This window comes from Mustelus asterias, chromosome 15, assembly GCF_964213995.1.
Source record: "Mustelus asterias chromosome 15, sMusAst1.hap1.1, whole genome shotgun sequence".
Classification (NCBI taxonomy): domain Eukaryota; kingdom Metazoa; phylum Chordata; class Chondrichthyes; order Carcharhiniformes; family Triakidae; genus Mustelus; species Mustelus asterias.
In genome coordinates this window covers 24,504,598-24,524,570 of record NC_135815.1, presented here as the reverse complement: position 1 = coordinate 24,524,570, position 19,973 = coordinate 24,504,598, and the positions used below count along the sequence as shown (strand labels likewise).

General features: G+C 46.7%; 1 protein-coding gene across 2 annotated transcripts in view; it reads left to right on the top strand.

Moving 5' to 3' along the window:
• msh2 (mutS homolog 2 (E. coli)) overlaps positions 1–5,865 on the top strand; it is a 70,351-nt gene extending 64,486 nt beyond the window's left edge. For both annotated transcript variants that reach the window (XM_078229658.1, XM_078229659.1), the window contains 2 exons: positions 2,967–3,139; positions 4,563–5,865. In XM_078229658.1, the coding sequence (XP_078085784.1) occupies positions 2,967–3,139; positions 4,563–4,733 (344 nt within the window). In that variant the 3' untranslated portion in view covers positions 4,734–5,865. The remainder of the gene's footprint in view (positions 1–2,966; positions 3,140–4,562) is intronic.
• The last annotated feature ends 14,108 nt before the right edge of the window (positions 5,866–19,973 follow it).

Sequence of the window (19,973 nt, the reverse complement as noted above, 5' to 3'; positions counted from 1 at the left end):
ATCACGATTAACCTTTCCTATCATTTAATCTTGTATTCCTCTGCAAGATGCCTGCTCACTTGCTTCCCTTCTAATTTCAGAAGTCCTTTTCTCAACTCAGTCTCCTAAAATTAAGAATCAGCCTTGTGGTTTTTCTCCACCATTTCCACGGTTCGGAGCTTAACCTTGTGAGTTAGTGACTAAGACTCAATGCAATATTCAAGTTGTGTAGTCTGACCAGAGCACTGTAGTTTTGGAACTTGGATTCAGACTATATCTAGTCAATTAATTTGACAATATAATTCGCCTTTCAGTTTACATTGTTGATTGTTGATCGTTTGCTTTGTGTTGAGTTTGAATTTTAGTTTTGTAGTGCTGATCTTCTTCCTTTATATGAGCTGAACAGGAGGTTAACACGATAGGTTTTACACAGATCACTTAATGTGGTTCCCCTGGAAATTTTTTTATCATTGACTTGGATCTGGAAATCAGATCAAGTGTGGCATATTATTTATTTTATTCTTTACTCCCAGTGCCATGCGCTAGCAGATCAGGAATAGGAGAATAGACCAGATTCTGATGATCAGGAGGCAGCACGGTGGCACAGCGGTTAGCACTGCTGCCGCACAGTGCCAGAAACCCGGGTTCGATTCCCGGCTTGGGTCACTGTCTGTGCAGAGTCTGCACGTTCTACTCTTATCTGCATGGGTTTCCATCGGGTGCTCTGGTTTCCTCCCACAGTCCGAAAAACGTGCTGCCTAGGTACATTGGTCATGCTAAATTCTCCCTCAATGTACTCGGACAGGTGCCGGAATGTGGCGACTAGGGGATTTTCACAGTAATGTCAATGCAGTGTTAATGTGAGCCTACTTGTGACAAATAAGCTTTTTACTTTAAAGATGAATATGTGGCTGGAGAGATGGTGTAGGAGGGAAGGGATTTAGATTTCTGAGGCACTGAGACTGATTCTGGGGAAGGTGGGACCTGAACAAGCTGGGTGGGTTGCACCCCAGCAGGACCAGGACCAATATCCTCTCGGGTATTTGCCAGCACTGTAGAGGAGTTGTGGCATTGAGATAGAGGATCAGCCTTGATCATGTTGAATGGCAGAGCAGGTTCGAAGGGCTGAATGGCCTACTCCTATTTTCTATGTTTCTAGAAGTGGAGAATTTAAAATCTGTTGTCATAGCAATTCACCCAAAACTGGCGTTCAATTTGTGAGAAATTTATTTTGGTCAAAATAAAATTAATTAAAAAAATACTAAAGTGCTTTAATGTTCAGGAATGGTGCCGTAAGATTGTAGAGAGAGGATTGTGCATTGTCATGGTGAGTGTTTATTTTCCTACTTTTCTTCAGGACTGCTCAATTTCATTGTTCCCCATCGGGACTGGGGATTGTCGCACTGTTACCGCAATCAGCTACAGAGGAACCAAACCAGTGATGCATAATCATTAGCCATAAATTGATTCTTCTAACAGTGGATAGGATACTTTCAATAAGGATGTGGCTGACCACTAAACACTGCAGTACCACAGGAAATGCCAGAGCTTAAGATCACCTTCAGCCTCCTCTCCAAAGAGGTGCTCGCTAAGCCAGAAATGATATGTATGGCAGAGCCCCACAGCTGCAGAAGGATTGTATTGGCTTTTGTTTTATGTTTCACATCTCAATTCGATTTCGGAAATCTGTTTATTTTGGCAAAGGTGGAAGTCTTTTTTTCAGCCCCACCCCTTGTATCCTTACAGCTTGTAAATGCTCAGGCTAATAATATCCTGCCTCAGACCTGAAATATCAGGAGCCCTTTTCTAGCTAGGAGACCTATTAATACTAACTAAGGAGTCAACTAATTTGAGTTTTTAAACATTTCATCATCTTCAGTAATGTTTGAAGATTAATGATGCAATGCTAATTTTGTAGGTTCGAGAGGTGCCTGATGAATGAAAGAATAGAATCATAGTATCCTTGCAATGCAGAAGGAGACCATTCGGCCCATTGAGCCTACACTGACAACAGTCCCACCCAAGCCCTATCCCTGTAGCCCCACATATTTTCCCTGCTAGTCCCCCTGACACTAAAGGGCAATTTAGCATGACCAATCAACCTAATTCGCACATCTATGATTATGAATTCCTGATGAATGAGTAAGAGAGATGAGATATAATCAGGCCACGGATTGTAACTCGTCATTTGCTGTATAGATGGAAAAGCTTTCCAACTTCTGGTTTCAGCTGCTTAAGCGTCTTGCATCCCTGTAACGCAGTGTGTTGGTACATGATTTTCCTCAGGCTGGAGTTTCACTCCCCAGTGAAGTACCAACTGAACTTAAATAAGTTTATTCTTAGCAACGCAAAGGTTGAGAGGAGATTTGAGTGTTCAAAATCATGAGAGCTCTGGATAAAGTAGATGGGGAGAAACTTTTCCCCTTGATGGAGGGGTCGAGAGCCAGAGGATAGCAATTTAAGCTGATTGGCAAACAAACCAAAGTCGACATGTGAGCACACTTCTTCACAGCGAGTGGTTAAGGTCTGGAATGCTGTGCCTGACAGTGTGGTGGAGGCTGATTCAATCGTGGCTTTCAAAAAGATAAGCATCTGAAGAAAAATAAAACTACTGAACTATGGGGAAATGGGAGGAGAATCACGACAGGATGAATGGCCAACTTCAGTGCTGTAATCATTCTGTGATTCTGTGTGGAATAGAGTTCCGGAAGCCTCACCAAATTCTCATACGTAGAAATTATGCTATAGTTCGATTAATCTGGTTAACAATGCTGTTATCAACTTATGGAAAGTGCATTGATGTCCTACAAACACTTAATTCTTGCTAAACTTTGCCTATATGAACATACTATAATCTGAATTCCACTGTGGTAATTAAACTTTTCATTATTACAACTTTTCTTCTCCGTTCACACTCTAAACCTCTTGGCATCTGGTAATTGTGCGGTATTGAAAGCGTTTAAAAACATTTTAAATTTAATTTGTAGGTGTTTGTGACCAGAGTTTTGGGATTCACGTAGCTGAGCTGGCTCAGTTTCCCAAACACGTTATTCAAAGTGCCAAGAACAAAGCCATGGAGCTTGAGGAGTTCCAAACGACAGGGAACTCTGAAGATTCTGATGAAGGGCCTGCAGCTAAGAAATCCCGCCAAGAAAAGCAGGTTTGTGACTGAACAAAAGAAAGCTTAGACTTTTTGAATTATTTAGAATTATTTTGCATTTCAGCAGTGAGGAATGTCAGTGCTGAGGAACAGAGCGTTCCTAAAATGCCATTAAGTACTCAAAGATCATATAGAGTAGAATCTTACTCTGAAGTACTTTAAAACTGACCAGAAGAGTGCCTTGTACCACGCCAAGTATGATGCAGCCTTTATCTCCACTTCGTGGGCCATCTCAGTCTAATTAATCCTGTTTATGAAGAATCTCCATGATATCCATTTAAATGAGGGCCCCGAAGTCAGCAGGAAAAAGGAGCCGTGCATCGTATTAGTGTCACATTGGATTACAACTACCAAAGGTTTTTCTTTCATCAAAAGCTACTTGGAAAGAGGGATGTTCATCTCTCAGAGGCCAGAGCCAGGGGTACAGTTTTTATACATGGGGCCCAGCATTTATTTTAAGGTTTCAATCTAGACGGCCATTATGAAATCATTCGTTGTGACTTCCATAATGAACAGGATTATTTGTACAGGAACTCTTGGCTCTGGTGGAGCAAAGGTTCGAGCTAGGAACCCCAGTGCTGAAAAATCACCCACCGATCAATTATTTAAGCAAATAATTTCAATCAAAAATTGCCAAAATGATTATGTTTAATTGTAAGTGGCGGCACGGTAGCACAGTGGTTAGCACTGCTGCTTCACAGCTCCAGGGTCCCGGGTTCGATTCCCGGCTCGGGTCACTGTCTGTGTGGAGTTTGCACATTCTCCTCGTGTCTGCGTGGGTTTCCTCCGGGCGCTCCGGTTTCCTCCCACAGTCCAAAGATGTGCGGGTTAGGTTGATTGGCCAGGTTAAAAATTGCCCCTTAGAGTCCTGGGATGCGTAGGTTAGAGGGATTAGCGGGTAAAATATGTGGGGATAGGGCCTGGGTGGGATTGTGGTCGGTGCAGACTCGATGGGCCGAATGGCCTCCTTCTGCACTGTAGGGTTTCTATGTTTCTATGTAATCATTTGATCTTGGAAATTGGTACTAGTAAGAACATTTCAGGTTGTTGACCTTCCTTTTAAAATCGCAAGTTTCTTCAGCATTAGCTATGATATTAAGATGGTTGCTTGTACACACTGAGAATGTTAATCAGTCTTCTGTAGGCGTCAGTCCACTAAATGTGCTCGTGGGCATGGGGAAGAGTCAAGTGGTGGGCAATTTCTGTGGGTTTTCAAGTATCATGAGGCTGTCATAAATGTATTTCCTTAAGTTTAATGCAACATTAGACTCACTGGAAAAATACTTGGCCTAGAATGCTTGGTATCTGTGGTCATAGCTAAGGCATCAAAATAGTACATAATTAAAGTGTAATAGAACATTGTGGCCAGAGGTGCATACTATAAATCAACAACATGAATAATATTTTCCCTTCCATTCTGCAGGATGGTGAAAGGATCATTGCAGAATTTCTGTCAAATGTCAGAGCTTTACCCTTTACTGATATGTCTGAGGAAGATGTCAAACAGAAGCTGATGAAGCTGAAGTCTGAAGTGCTAGCTCAGAATAACGGTTTTATCAATGAAATGATCTCAAGACCCACAGTGTCGGCATAAGCTCATGATTTTAAAGTTAAGTTAACTTCATAGAATATGCTGAGGTATAATGCTGCGATGTTTGCAGGAGTAGTGCCGATGCTGCGTTACCTTTTTAAATGTAATGGGGAGTGGGTGGGTCGTGGGGCAGGAATGGAGGAAGCAAAAGTCTCCATAACTTGGATCCCACCCAAACAGTATGGCCAGTCATGGAGATGAAGATATAGTTCCTTCCCTCACAGTCAACACTGTACATTATTGCCTCTCCAACATGTAAAGTATCTCGTTCATAAATAATAGAGGGGTTAATATCTTGAGAGCAAGAAAAGCATGGTCTATGGCAATGGCAAAGCCAGTCCTTTTTCAAGCATTCAGCAGCCAAGTATGTGTCAACAATTCCCATGTGGAATTCAGGTATAAAATGACGCAGTTTGGAGGAGAGCTGTTCTTGCCAGACTCTGCTTTATGCCATTTATGCTGCATACTGTAGCTGCAATGTGAGTCCACATTGTATTTAATTTTGCTATGATTAATTTTCTTCTGAAAGATGAGATTTTCAATAAAATTAATAAAATCCCCTGTTTGTTTCTTTTGTGATTTGAGCAAATTGGGTGGCCAGGTAGAAAGAACCCCCCCCATTAAAAAAAAAACTGTGATGTTCAGTAAAATAAAAAGAGAACACTGCAAACGCTGGAACTCGTAGCGCCATTACCTTGGAAAAAGTGCTTCATGGAAACCTAATCAAAAGAAATGAGCCAAAGGAAGTCATATTAGGAGGGGTGACTAAAAGAGATGGGATTATCAAGAGATCCTTATATGAGGAGAGTGCGGGGGTTTAGTTACAAAGTTCCCAAGCACTTGTATCAAAACGTGGCTGCCAATAATTGTGTGAAAGAAGAGACAAATGAACAAGAGCTCAGAATCTGAAGTTGAGGGCTGAAAGAGATTACAGAGATAGGAAAACATGAGGTCATGTAATGGATTTTAAACATGAGAATTTTAAATCCGAGATTTCAGCTGATTACGAGTACATGCAGGTCAATGAAGGTGGATGACAGACAAGAGGGAGCTTGATGTAGGAGAATGTGGACAGAACTTTGGCTGTACTGAAGTCAGTGAAGAATGGGATGTTGGCCAGAAGAGTACTTGAATAGTTGAGTCTGGAGTCTAGTTTCGTCAGCAGGTGGGTGGAGGCAGGTGATGCTATAGGCATGGGGAGGTATGCGGTCTTTGGAAGAGGCTACGGGATTGGGAGCTTAGCTGAGTCGAATAGGGCACAAGTTGAGAACCATTGTTCATTCTGAAACATTGGCTGGAGAAGGGAATGTATTATTTGTCACGGGTGTGGAGTTTGTGGCATGGGACAGATGTGATGGGTTCAGTCTTCCCAGTGTTTACTTGAAGGAAACTGCAGCTCATCCAAGATTAGATGACTTATACACCATCTGACCACACAGAAACAATGAAGGGAGAAAACAAGAAATTCACAAGTCACCATATCGAGAGAAGACCGGTTATCAAGATGTTTCAGGATCATATCCATCATTAGAATTGTTGATGTCAGGTTTAGTTTGGCGGTTCAAGCTGAATGAACTGATCTTGTGCATTACAATTGGCTTCAATGTACTCGTGAGGGAGAAACGGTGGAATTCCTCTTAACCCTGTCCAAATGGCAGACTGACAATATGATACTGCAGTCACATAACCCCAGTGACATGCAGTGGTTCGAACAGGAACCTCTGAGGCAAAGTACCTGAGAATGCTGTCGCAAAAGCTGAACTTCACAAGCCAATTATGTTTTTAAATGTACCTTTAACTTACAGAATTCTGGAAAGTATGTAATTAGCCTCCCTGATAAACAGTTCAGAGAAATACCTATGTAATCCAGTTGCCCAGAGGAGAGAAACTCAAAATAGAAACCCATTAAGGTGGAGTGGCAGTTTTAATACCTTTCGCAATATCTTTCAGAAAATAGGGCTGCTGGGCTGGGGCACAGGAAGGAGGAAGCTACTGCTGTGGAAAAGCAGGGAGAACTGTTCTGTGGTTAAATACGATGCAGGATGCTTTTAAGAGTTTGGTTTCTGTTCAAAACGAACTTGGGTTCATGTCACACTATCTGTAACCCCCACGACTTGCCTGGGCTTGCAAAATCTCACTAACTGTCCTCGCTGGAGACAATACACATCTCTTTAACCTGTGTTTAACCCTCTCTCCACTCATTGTCTGTACCTTTAAGACTTGATTACCTGTAAAGACTCGCATTCCAACCATTATTTTGTAAATTGAGTTTGTGTCTTTATATGCCCTGTTTGTGAACAGAACTCCCACTCACCTGATGAAGGGGCAGCGCTCCAAAAGCTGGTGGCTTGTGCTACCAAATAAACCTGTTGGACATTAACCTGGTGTTGTGAGACTTCTTACTACAAAACGAAGGAACAGAACAGATTGGACTCTTAAAGATTCAAGGAACAGGGAGTCGTTGAGATGTGCCTTACTGATGATAATTGCAACAGGGAAAACCTGGCTGGAGTGGAATGATTGAAGGTTGTGGCAGGAAGAGACGACTTCTAGAGAACTGGCAGTAGCTTTACCTATCTGCCAGAAATGTGGTGAGAGTAAAAGAGAGTAAGAAGTCTAACAACACTAGGTTAAAGTCCAACTGGTTTATTTGGAATGGTCTAGTTTGGACTAGGGAGCGGCGCAGGCTTGGAGGGCCGAAGGGCCTGTTCCTGTGCTGTTTTGTTCTTTGTATGAGCTTTTGGAGAGCTGCTCCTTCATCAGGTGAGTCTTGGTGTTGTGAGACTTCGTACTGCGCCCACTCCGTCCAACGCTGGCATCTCCACACCGAGAGTAAACGAGTTTGAGACATATTTTGATGGTAGTTAGTGCAAAAGTACCTTTAATAAAAACAAACTTCTGGAAAGACTCAAATGATCAACATTCATGGAGAGAGAAAGTGAATGTTACAAGCCTAATATGACTGCTTCTGAACACTTTTTTTCTTTGGTTTGTATTAGTTGCCCATTAATTACTGTTGAATCTCTTGATTTTAGTTACAGTAAAAATCTTAAAAAGTAAAATTCTTGCCCACTGGTTTATTTCCATTGGTTGTTTGGCCAATTCGTCTCTTTTTAAAGGGTATTGGTCTCAATAAGAATTGTTGCAGTGCCTATGGAGCCGTGCCCCACTGATAGGCTGGAACTGGGTTTGTGCACAGGTTGCTCAGTATAGAAACAGCCTGATTTTTATTTCCATCAACTTCAACAGAGTTAAAAATCTGTCTTTTCACAGCTGATAACCCCACTTCCTCTTTGTCACGTATTTCCTAGTTTGTAGCTTATTTACACCTGGGGCGGAATTTTCTGGCCGGGCTTGCCCAGAAACCGGAAATTTCCGCCTGAGGTCAACGGACTTTTGCATGGTCTGCCCCACGCCCGCTGCGATTTCTGTGGTGGGCGGGATGGGAAAACTCCTCCGCTGATCTTTGGAATGCCACAATGACTCCCATAGACCCATTCCAGCTGTGAGCAAATCCTTTCTAATACACACAGGTCTCTCCCTTCCACTCCATTCAGATGAACAGATCAAACATTTTAACCTTAATAATTAAAGACATTTTTAAATCCACGGTTATTTAATCGGAACATATCTTCAATCTACATTTTGTGAACAGACATAATTGAAAATTGAATTTTTGGTTCACTTTGGCTAATTGCTCTATAGTGTAATGTTCGCTTTTAAAAAAAAATCTATCATAAATCAGTTTTTGATGACTGGTTAAACACCTGATTCTCCAGTGTTTTGGCCTGCTTGAGGATGTCATTTTAGGGGGAAAAATTGATTTTAATGGTGGAATTCTGCAATCCAAGCTGAAGATTGGGGCAGCACGGTGACACAGTGGTTAGCACAGCTGCCACACAGCACCAGGAACCCAGGTTTGATTGATCTGTCTGTGCAGAATTTGCACATTCTCCCCGTGTCTGCGTGGGTTTCCTCCGGGTGCTCCGGTTTCCACCCGCAGTCCAAAAGATAGGTGCATTGACCCGATCAGGCGGCTGAGTGTGGCGACTAGGGAAAATTTCACAGTAACTTCATTGCAGTGTTAATATAAGCCTTACTTGTCATCATAGAAATCATAGAAACCCTACAGTGCAGAAAGAGGCCATTCGGCCCATCGAGTCTGCACCGACCACAATCCCACCCAGGCCCTACCCCCATATCCCTACATATTTTACCCACTAATCCCTCTAACCTACGCATCTCAGGACACTAAGGGGCAATTTTAGCATGGCCAATCAACCTAACCTGCACATCTTTGGACTGATCTTTGTAACTAATAAATACTTACTTTAAAGATATCAAATGGCACTGAAGTGAAATTATCATAGCCCTCAGCATGGAGACCTGACACAGCCATGATCTCTTCCATCCCAACCTCTTTAACTTGCTGACATCTCAGGGCTGTTTGCTTCCAATTGTTCTGCAAGTTTAAATCATTCAAACAGTTCATATTAAGTGATGTCAACAAAGAAATAGATCAAATTTATGATCATGAAGAGTGAAGCAGTTGGGAACTGTTTTAACAAATGGAGCGGAGTTAATCTTTGATGTATCAAAATAGGCTATTTGTTTAAATTTAAATGACCTGGTTTAATGCACAGCACTCAATACAACTGCATTTCTGTGTTCAGAAATTTGCTCCTAATTTCCTCTTGACAGTTCTGTGCAGTAACTTTTTGGGGCCTTCAGGGCTAAAGTGAATTAGAATTGTTTCAGGAAATGGAAATAAATGAGGGGTCCTGCTCTTTGTTGCTGTTCAGTATCTTCTGTTTAAAGAAGGCTCATTAGTGATGAGACGGAAGCAGTGGCCCCAATGTTTGCTCCCAAGTTATCGAGATGGGCCAGTCGATGAGTCAGGCCAGTCGATGAGTCAGGCCAGTTGACCCTAGCAGTAATGGAGAGGTGAGCCCAGTGTGGGTTACAGATTGCGGTTGGAGATAAAAGGCGGGCTGGTTCCTCCTGTGAGACAGGGGGGATGTGATGGTGCTGCTTTTGCTTGGAGAAGTCATACTCAACAAGTGAGTACAACCTGTAATAGTTGACCATCTGGTTGCTCGTACTGGAAGAGATGGCCCATCATGAGCTTTCCATAGGAAACAGTCATTGCTGCAGCCCATTTACCTTGTAACAAAGGAGCACACTCCCATCAAGTCTGGAAAAACTTTGCAAGACATGGCTATCCTGTATTGACTCAGGTTACTCTAATGCCTTGGGATGACTAATGAACATATTTGTCCTTCCACCTACCTTCTTTCCACCATCTCTCAGGAGTGCACCTATGCAAAAGACCTTTAATCAGAACCCTTGCAGCTGCATCCTGTCATAGTACAACAGTGTGACTGGGGATATTTAGTGGTTGGGAGCACGGTCTGCCATCAGGGAGTGACATGAACAAAATCCAGGCTACTCTGCATTTATCCAGACCGCTTTTGCTGCATTTATCCAGACACGTTTTGCCCAGACTGCACACCAAAATTAGGTGTTTATAAGTTGGAGAGTGTGGGTTCATGTATGTAAGCAGAGAAATATGTGAGAGACTATTCAAAGCTGGAAGCCTTACACGCCTTAACACTTGTGCTGGAATGTGTCAAAAAAGATAAACTGAGGGAGGAGTTGCTCTCAGATTCAGCGACCAAGAGCAGCAGTGCTTGGTGGAAGTGATACAAAGACTGCGTTCCATTTTGTACCCCTGGGCCAATTCAACCCACCCACTAAGAGCAAGACAGCATGACAATAGCTAGCCACCACCTTGGCAATGCAAGGGAGCTTGGATACAATGGAAAACAAGGTCTCATGACTTGCTGTGCTCTGGCAAGATGAGTTGTTCATCACAAGTAGAGGTCCAAGTGATGGTTCACATCTGAATGTTGCACCTATGTTGGGAAACCTCCCACAGTCCAAAGATGTGTGGGTTAGGTTGATTGGACATGCTAAATTGACTCTAGTGTCGGGGGATTAGCAAGGTAAACATGTGGGGTTATGGGAATAGGGCCTGGGTGGGATTGTGGTCGGTGTAGTCTTTATGGGCTGAAAGGCCTCCTTCTGCACTGTAGGGATTCTATGATCTGTAATGCGGAGGAGGCCACAATGGAGGTTGCCTGGATGTTCACCAGCTGGTTGTCAGGGACGATGAATCATCCGTAGCCAGTGGCAGAGACACTTTGTAACATGATGGTAAGAAGGGGACATTGGTATGGGGGGTGGTTCAAAAGTTGAATTGTATGATAAAGCTATCGCAATTATGGTTAAAGGCAATGGCATGTATCAGAGCATGCTCTCACAATGTAAAGGGCTACGCCTCATTAACTTATTTTGTGTCTCACACGGGTCCCTGGACCACTCACCGCACCACATCCCAACCTTGGGCCCAATCAGCCCTCAGAGGTGGGAGGTGAGGACTATGCCACACTCAGCACAGATACAAGCATGTTGGAAGGATGTAGCCTGTGCGTGAATCGATAGCACAGGGTGAAGTGCACCACCTAGGGATGGGGGTGGAGTGGGGTTGAGTCACAATGGTGGACTAGGCAGGTGCCTTGGATAACCGAGGGGGGTGGGGCCAGGGCCAGGGTGGGCATGGTGATGGATGTTGGCTCTGAGGAGGAGGAAGGCATGTGGAGATGAATCAGTATAGGGTATAGGCAATGGGAGAATGTTAAAGGGTGACTGAGGGGAGAAGAATGGTGATATAAAAACATAGAAATAGAAACTTGAAGCAAGAGTAAGTCATTCGGCCCTTTGAGCCTGCTCCGTCATTCATTTTGATCATGGCTGATCATCAAATTCAATATCCTGATCCCCCCATATCTCTTGATCCCTTTAAACCCTAGAGCTATATCTAATTTCTTCTTGAAATCAGACAACGTTTTGGCCTCAACTGCTGGAGGGGTGAAGAGTGATGACGATGGGTAAAGGGGTGTGGTGGGTGTTGGTGGGTGACAGGGAGAGTAGAAGGTGATGGACCGAGTTTAGAAGTTGGCCCGCACTATTTCTCAAGTCTGACTTTGACCATGTTTAGTTAGTCAGTCAGGAGAAGGGTGTTTTCAGGTGGGCGGAGTTCAAGACCAACACAAGTGGCCAATGAAGGGGACACCCTAATAATTATGAGGCAACTGGATGTCAACCAAGTTCAGTTGTGTTCTCCTCCCCATGGTGAAGCCTACACAGCAGCAACACAGGCCTCAACATTGAGATCCCAGCGAAGTGTGGAACTGCCATTCATCGTGTGCCATTTGCCATCTGCTGCTGTCAGAGGCAGGGATGAAGGAGGGAGGCAGGTGGATGCTCCAATGGGCGCAATTGGTGGACAGCAGCCAACTCCTAACTTCCAATCTCCCTGGTGTATGGTTATATCTGATAAGGGCTCATATGGTTAGTCTCTGTATGCTGCCAAGGCAGTGATTTCTATAAAGAGTCTCGAGTGTAGTGAAGGCAAGCTGAATTGTGTCAGAGGAAGGCTTTGTGCACATGGGTATCATTCAACTCAATAGCCTGATCCATACATCCATAGTGACCCTGGTCAAAAGCAATGTCTCTGTGCTGAATCATGTATGAACGGGAGAAACACCCATCTCTGGTCCTCCAGGATGTCCTTCACCTGGAAAGGATGGGACGGGGTTGCCATGACTAGACAGAGGCTTGGCAAAAGTCTTGGCACTGGCCTGCTGGCTTTGAGATGGAAGGAAATCTGTAAAGGACATGCTTACTAAATTTATCATTTCAATTCATTCATGGATCCACTGAGAGGTTCAGGCTGCAGGTTCTCCTCCAGATGAGGAGGAGGGTCTGTCACCCGTTGGCACAGGACCAGGGGAAGCAAGGGCCTGAGCAGCAAGAGGCAGCAAGACATCAAGAACGTCAAGATGTTGGGGAACAGGGTCTACGGCAATGGCCCGGCCATGGGTGTGTCACCGGCGGTGTTCCTTTGTTTAAAAGTTTATTAGTCACAAGTAAGGCTTACATTAACACTGCAATGAAGTTACTGTGAAAATCTTATCTAGAGATGAGCAAAAGGCAAAGCTGGAGGCACCTTCATGTGTTCTGATTTGTGGTTGCTGACATCTGCCAGCTTCTCCAGTGCGAGTTGCAGCTGCAAGAACTCTGAGTAATTCCGAGCCTTTGCGCAGCATTGAGTGAATGGCTGTCCGGGTGCTCTTTAAACATGACGCCAGGGCCTTTGACCCCATGAGGTAATGGCGGGGTGGGTGACATCCTGTCCGCCCTGCCATGAGATTTGCCCAGCTCCTCTCCGCTGCATAATGAGCTGAAAAGCAGGAGATTGTGCCTGTTCAACTGTCCCGCCACTCAGTGGGAATCACTCCGACGGCACAGTGGTTAGCACTGCTGCTTCACAGCTCCAGGGACTTGGGTTCGATTCCTTGCTTGGGTCACTGTCTGTGCGGAGATTGCACATTCTCCTCGTGTCTGCGTGGGCTTCCTCCGGGTGCTCCGGTTTCCTCCCATAGTCCAAAGATGTGCAGGTTAGGTTGATTGGCCATGCTAAAATTGCCCCTTAGTGTCCTGAGATGCGTAGGTTAGAGGGATTAGTGGGTAAATATGTAGGGATAGGGGGTAGGGCCTGGTTGGGATTGTGGTCGGTGCAGACTCGATGGGTCAAATGGCCTCTTTCTGCATTGTAGGGTTTCTATGATTCTATGATTCTATGACTTCCCTCCCAGACGTCGGACTTGGTCTCCAAACCAGTGGCTGCTGGGTTGGAACAGAACTGGACTGGTTTGTGCCGCAGCACATGATTGAATACACTAGCAACACTCGTTGTCTAGTTTAACACAGAAACATCCATTTAGGTGAGTTACTGGAGAGCGGTCAGCCCCTCGGGGAACTATATATACGTTTTTAGGGGCGTCATCAGCAGAAGTAAACTGCCTGAAACATGAATAAACAAGTACCTTTGACTCCAGAGCAGAGCCTTTGTGGCCTCATTTTGTTGTTTTCTACCTGAAACATTACAATTCATTTAGGACTGATAAATAGTGAAATACGGATATTTTTTTATAAGCCTACAACTATAGAAAGATTATAAATCAAGAATTGTGTGTCTACATTGCAGTAATTACTGCCCCAATGGGACCGCCATACGTCTTACCCATTGGTCAATGTGACATTCTTACCTACAGTAGCAGAGTCATTATTTATGATGGAGACTGGGGCTGTTTAAATTATAACCATTACCTTAGAGCGGGCTGGCGTTCAGCATCACATGAATTCATGAGCGCAGCTGACAGCCAGAGAAATAAGAAGGTAATGGGTGAAATTCAATGTCAAATCTGCTTTATGTTTGCCATCAACAAAACATTTTAAAAATAACTTTGAAAGGTACTTGAGTTAACCGTATTTTTCATTGGCATTTACAAATGATGGTAGAAGTGAAAGGATATGCAGCATTTGTTTAAGCCAGCTACAGAAATAGGGTTGGTGCTGAAAACAAATAGTGGTATAGATAAGCTGCTGGGGCCTAAGGGGAGGCATCGTTAGCTGCTTGAATGAGGAAGGGAAGAATAAGCAGAGGCGCTGGCCCCAATTCTTCAATTCTCCCTCAATATATAAATTGTGCCAAGGGACATCCTAATAATTTTTTTTTAATTATTCATTTGTGGGACTTGGGCGTCACTGGCTGGCCAGCATTTATTGCCCTTCTCTAGTTGCCCTTGTTCAGAGGGCAGTTGAGAGTCAACCACATTGCTGTGGCTCTGGAGTCACATGTAGGCCAGACCAGGTAAGGACGGCAGATTTCCTTCCCTAAAGGCCAAAAGTGAACCAGATGGGTTTTTCCGACAATTGACAATGGTTTCATTGTCATCAGATATTTTGTATTGAATTCAAATTCCACCATCTGCCTTGGTGGAATTTGAACCCTGAGTATGAGTGAGTGAATGTGCAGGGATGGGTTGAGAGAGTGAGTGAGTGTGGGGGGAGAGTGCGGAAGAGTGAGTGAGTGTGCGGAGATGAGTGAGTGAGTGAGTGAGTGTGAGGGGCTGAGTGTGAGAGAGTGAGTGTGCAGGATGAGTGCGAGAGAGTGAGTGAGTGTGCGGGGAGGAGTGCAAGAGTGAGTGAGTGCATGTGCAGGATGAGTGTGAGAGAGTGAGTGAGTGCGGGGAGGAGTGTGAGAGAGTGAGTGAGTGTGCGGGGACGAGTGCGAGAGAGTGAGTGTAAAAAGATGGGTGTGAGAGAGTGAGTGAGTGTGCAAAGATGGGTGTGAGAGAGTGAGTGTGCAGGGATGAATGCGAGAGAGTGAGTGTGTAGAGATGAGTGCGAATGAGTGATTGTGCGAGGGTGAGTGTGAGTGAGTGTGCGGGATGAGTGTGAGAAAGTGAGTGTGTGGGGATGAGTGTGAGATAGTGAGTGAGTGTTTGGGGGATGAGTGTGAGAGAGTGAGTGAGTGTGCGAGGATAAGTGTGAGAGAGAGAGAGTGTGTGGAGATGAGTGCGAGAGAGTGAGTGAGTGTGCGGGGACGAGTGCGAGAGAGTGAGTGAGTGTAAAAAGATGGGTGTGAGAGAGTGAGTGAGTGTGCAAAGATGGGTGTGAGAGAGTGAGTGTGCAGGGATGAATGCGAGAGAGTGAGTGTGTAGAGATGAGTGCGAATGAGTGATTGTGCGAGGGTGAGTGTGAGTGAGTGTGCGGGATGAGTGTGAGAAAGTGAGTGTGTGGGGATGAGTGTGAGATAGTGAGTGAGTGTTTGGGGGATGAGTGTGAGAGAGTGAGTGAGTGTGCGAGGATAAGTGTGAGAGAGAGAGAGTGTGTGGAGATGAGTGCGAGAGAGTGAGTGAGTGTGCGGGGATGAGTGTGAGAGAGCATGTGAGTGTGCGGAGATCAGTGTGAGAGAGTGAGTGTGTGGGGATGAGTGTGAGATAGTGAGTGTTTGGGGGATGAGTGTGAGTGAGTGTGCGAGGATAAGTGTGAGAGAGAGTGTGTGGAGATGAGTGCGAGAGAGTGAGTGAGTGTGCGGGGATGAGTGTGAGAGAGCATGTGAGTGTGCGGAGATCAGTGCGAGAGAGTGAGTGTGTGGGGATGAGTGTGAGAGAGTGAGTGGATGTGCGAGGATGAGTGTGAGAGGGTGAGTGAGTGTGCGGGGATGAGTGTGAGAGAGAGTGTGAGAGTGTGAGTGAGTATGTGGGAATGAGTGTGAGAGAGTGCGTGGTTGTGCAGGGGTGAGTGTGAGAGAGAGAGTGAGTGTGTGGGAATGAGTGTGAGAGAGTGAGTGAGTGTGCGGGGATGAATGTGAGAGGGTGAGTGAGTGTGCGGGGATGAGTGTGAGAGGGTGAGTGAGTGTGTGGAAATGAGTGTGAGAGAGTGAGTGTGAGAGAGAGAGTGAGTGTGTGGGAATGAGTGTGAGAGAGTGAGTGAGTGTGTGGGGGATGAGTGTGAGAGAGTGAGTGAGTGTGTGGGGGATGAGTGTGAGAGAGTGAGTGAGTGTGCGGGGATGAGTGTGGGAGAGTGAGAGAGTGTGCGGGGGATGAGTGTGAGTGAGTGAGTAAGTGTGCGGGGGATGAGTGTGAAAAAGTGAATGAGTATGTGGGGGATGAGTGTGAGAGAGTGAGTGAGTGTGCGGGGATGAGTGTGAGAGAGTGAGTGAGTGTGCGTGGATGAGTGTAAGAGAGTCAGTGAGTGTGCGGGGGATGAGTGTGAAAAAGTGAGTGAGTATGCGGGGGATGAGTGTGAGAGAATGAGTGAGTGTGCAGAGATGTATGTGAGAGAGTGAGTGAGAGTGCGGGGATGAGTGTGAGAGAGTGAGTGTGCGGAGATGTGTGTGAGAGAGTGAGTGAGTGTGCGGGGATGAGTGCGAAAGAGTGAGTGAGTGTGCGGGGATGTGTGTGTGAGAGTGAGTGAGTGTGCGGAGATGTGTGTGAGAGAGTGTGTGCGGGGATGAGTGTGATAGAGTGAGTGAGTGTGTGGAGATGTGTGTGAGAGAGTGAGTGAGTGTGCGGGGATGATTGTGAGAGAGTGAGCGAGTGTGCGGGGATGAGTGCGAGAGAGTGAGTGACTGTGCGGAAATTAGTGTGAGAGAGTGAGTGAGTGTGCGGGGTGAGTGCGACAGAGTGAGTGAGTGTGTGAAATGAGTGCGAGAGTGAGTGAGTGTGCAGGGATGAGTGTGAGAGAGCGAGTGAGTGTGCGGGGATGAGTGTGAGAGAGTGAGTGAGTGTGCGGGGATGAGCGTGTGAGTGTGCAGGGATGAGTGTGACAGAGTGAGTGAGTGTGCGGGGATGAGTGTGACAGAGTGAGTGAGTGTGCGGGGATGAGTGTGAGAGAGTGAGTGAGAGTGAGTGAGTGTGCGGAGATTAGTGCGAGAGTGAGTGAGTGTGCGAGATGAGTGCGAGAGAGTGAGTGAGTGTGCGGGGATGAGTGTAAGAGAGTGAGTGAGTGTGCAGGGATGAGTGTGAGATAGCGAGTGAGTGTGCAGGGATGAGCGTGAGAGAGTGTGTGAGTGTGCGGGGATGAGTGTGAGAGAGTGAGTGAGTGTGCGGGGATGAGCGTGAGAGAGTGTGTGAGTGTGCGGGGATGAGTGTGAGAGAGTGAGTGACTGTGCGGAAATGAGTGTGAGAGAGTGAGTGAGTGTGCGGGGATCAGTGCTAGAGTGTGTGAGTGTGCGGGCTGAGTGCAAGAGAGAGTGAGTGTGCGGGGTGAGGGCGACAGAGTGAGTGAGTGTGCGGTGATGAGTATGAGAGTGAGTGAGTGTGCGGGGATGAGTGCGAGAGAGTGAATGAGTGTGCGGAGATGAGTGCAAGAGAGTGAGTGAGTGTGCAGGGATGAGTGTGAGAGAGTGTGTGAGTGTGCGGGGATGAGTGTGAGAGAGTGAGTGAGTGTGCGGGGATGAGCGTGAGAGAGTGAGTGAGTGTGCGGGGATGAGCGTAAGAGAGTGAGTGAGTGTGCGGGGAGGAGTGCGAGAGAGTGAGTGAGTGTGCGAGATGCGTGCGTGAAAGTGAGTGAGTGTGCGTGAGAGTGTGGGGATGAGTGTGCGAGAGTGAGTGAGTTTGCGGGAATGAGTGCGAGAGAGTGAGTGAGTGTGCGAGGATGAGTGTGAGAGAGTGAGTGAGAGTGCGGAGATGAGTGTGAGAGAGTGAGTGAGTGTGCGAGATGAGTGCGAGAGTGTGAGTGAGTGTGCGGGGATGAGTGCGAGAGAGTGAGTGAGTGTACGAGATGAGTGCGAGAGAGTGAGTGAGAGTGCGGCGATGAGTGCGAGAGAGTGAATGAGTGTGCGGAGATGAGTGCAAGAGAGTGAGTGAGTGTGCAGGGATGAGTGTGAGAGAGTGTGTGAGTGTGCGGGGATGAGTGTGAGAGAGTGAGTGAGTGTGCGGGGATGAGCGTGAGAGAGTGAGTGAGTGTGCGGGGATGAGCGTGAGAGAGTGAGTGAGTGTGCGGGGATGAGTGCGAGAGAGTGAGTGAGTGTGCGAGATGCGTGCGTGAAAGTGAGTGAGTGTGCGAGAGAGTGCGTGAGAGTGTGGGGATGAGTGTGCGAGAGTGAGTGAGTTTGCGGGAATGAGTGCGAGAGAGTGAGTGAGTGTGCGAGGATGAGTGTGAGAGAGTGAGTGAGAGTGCGGAGATGAGTGTGAGAGAGTGAGTGAGTGTGCGAGATGAGAGTGTGAGTGAGTGTGCGGGGATGAGTGCGAGAGAGTGAGTGAGTGTACGAGATGAGTGCGAGAGAGTGAGTGAGAGTGCGGCGATGAGTGCGAGAGAGTGTGAGAGTGCGGGGATGAGTGTGAGAGAGTGAGTGAGTGTGCGGGGTGAGTGCGACAGAGTGAGTGAGTGTGCGAGATGAGTGCGAGAGAGTGACTGAGAGTGCGGGGATGAGTGTGAGAGAGTGAGTGAGTGTGCAGGGATGAGAGTGAGTGAGCGTGCGGAGATGAGTGTGAGAGAGTGAGTGAGTGTGCCGGGATGAGAGTGAGTGAGTGTGCGGAGATGAGTGTGAGAGAGTGAGTGAGAGTGTGGGGATTAATACGAGAGAGTGAGTGACTGTGCGGGAATAAGTTTGAGAGAGTGAGTGAGTGTGCGGTGTGAGTGCGACAGAGTGAGTGAGTGTGCGGAGATGAGTGCGAGAGAGTGAGTGTGCGAGATGAGTGCGAGAGAGTGAGTGAGTGTGGGGATGAGTGTGAGAGAGTGAGTGAGTGTGCGGGAATGTGTGCAAGAGAGTGAGTGAGTGTGCGGAGATGAATGAGAGAGTGAGTGAGTGTGCAGAGATGAGTGTGAGAGTGAGTGAAAGTGCGGGATGAGTGTGAGAGAGTGAGTGAGTGTGCGGAGATGAGTGTTAGAGAGTGAGTGATTGTTGGGGTGAGTGTGAGAGAGTGAGTGAGTGTGCGGAGATGAGTGTGAGAGAGTGAGTGAGTGTGCGAGATGAGTCGAGAGAGTGAGTGAGTGTGCGGGGATGAGTGTGAGAGAGTGAGTGAGTGTGCGGAGATGAGTGTGAGTGAGTGAGTGAGTGTGCGAGATGAGTGCGAGAGAGTGAGTGAGTGTGCGAGATGAGTGCGAGAGAGTGAGTGAGTGTGCGGGGATGAGTGCGAGAGAGTGAGTGAGTGTGCGGGGATGAGTGCGAGAGAGTGAGTGAGTGTGCGGGAATGAGTGCGAGAGAGTGAATGAGTGTGCGGGGATGAGTGCCAGAGAGTGAGTGAGTGTGCGGGGGTGAGTGTGAGAGTGAGTGAGTGTGCAGGAATGAGTGTGAGAGAGTGAGTGTGCGGGGATGAGTGCCAGAGAGTGTGTGAGTGTGCGGGGATGAGTGACAGAGAGTGAGTGAGTGTGTGGGGAATGAGTGTGAGAGAGTGAGTGAGTGAGTGTGCGAGATGAGTGCGAGAGAGTGAGTGAGAGTGTGGGGATGAGTGTGCGAGAGTGAGTGAGTTTGCGGGAATGAGTGCCAGAGAGTGAGTGAGTGTGCGGGGATGAGTGTGAGAGAGTGAGTGAGTGTGCGGGGATGAGTGCCAGAGAGTGAGTGAGTGTGCGGGGATGAGTGACACAGAGTGAGTGAGTGTGTGGGGAATGAGTGTGAGAGAGTGAGTGAGTGTGCGAGATGAGTGCGAGAGAGTTAGTGAGAGTGTGGGGATGAGTGTGCAAGAGTGAGTGAGTTTGCGGGAATGAGTGCGAGAGAGTGAGTGAGTGTGCGAGGATGAGTGTGAGAGTGAGCGAGAGTGCGGAGATGAGTGTGAGAGAGTGAGTGAGTGTGCGAGATGAGTGCGAGAGAGTGAGTGAGTGTGCGGG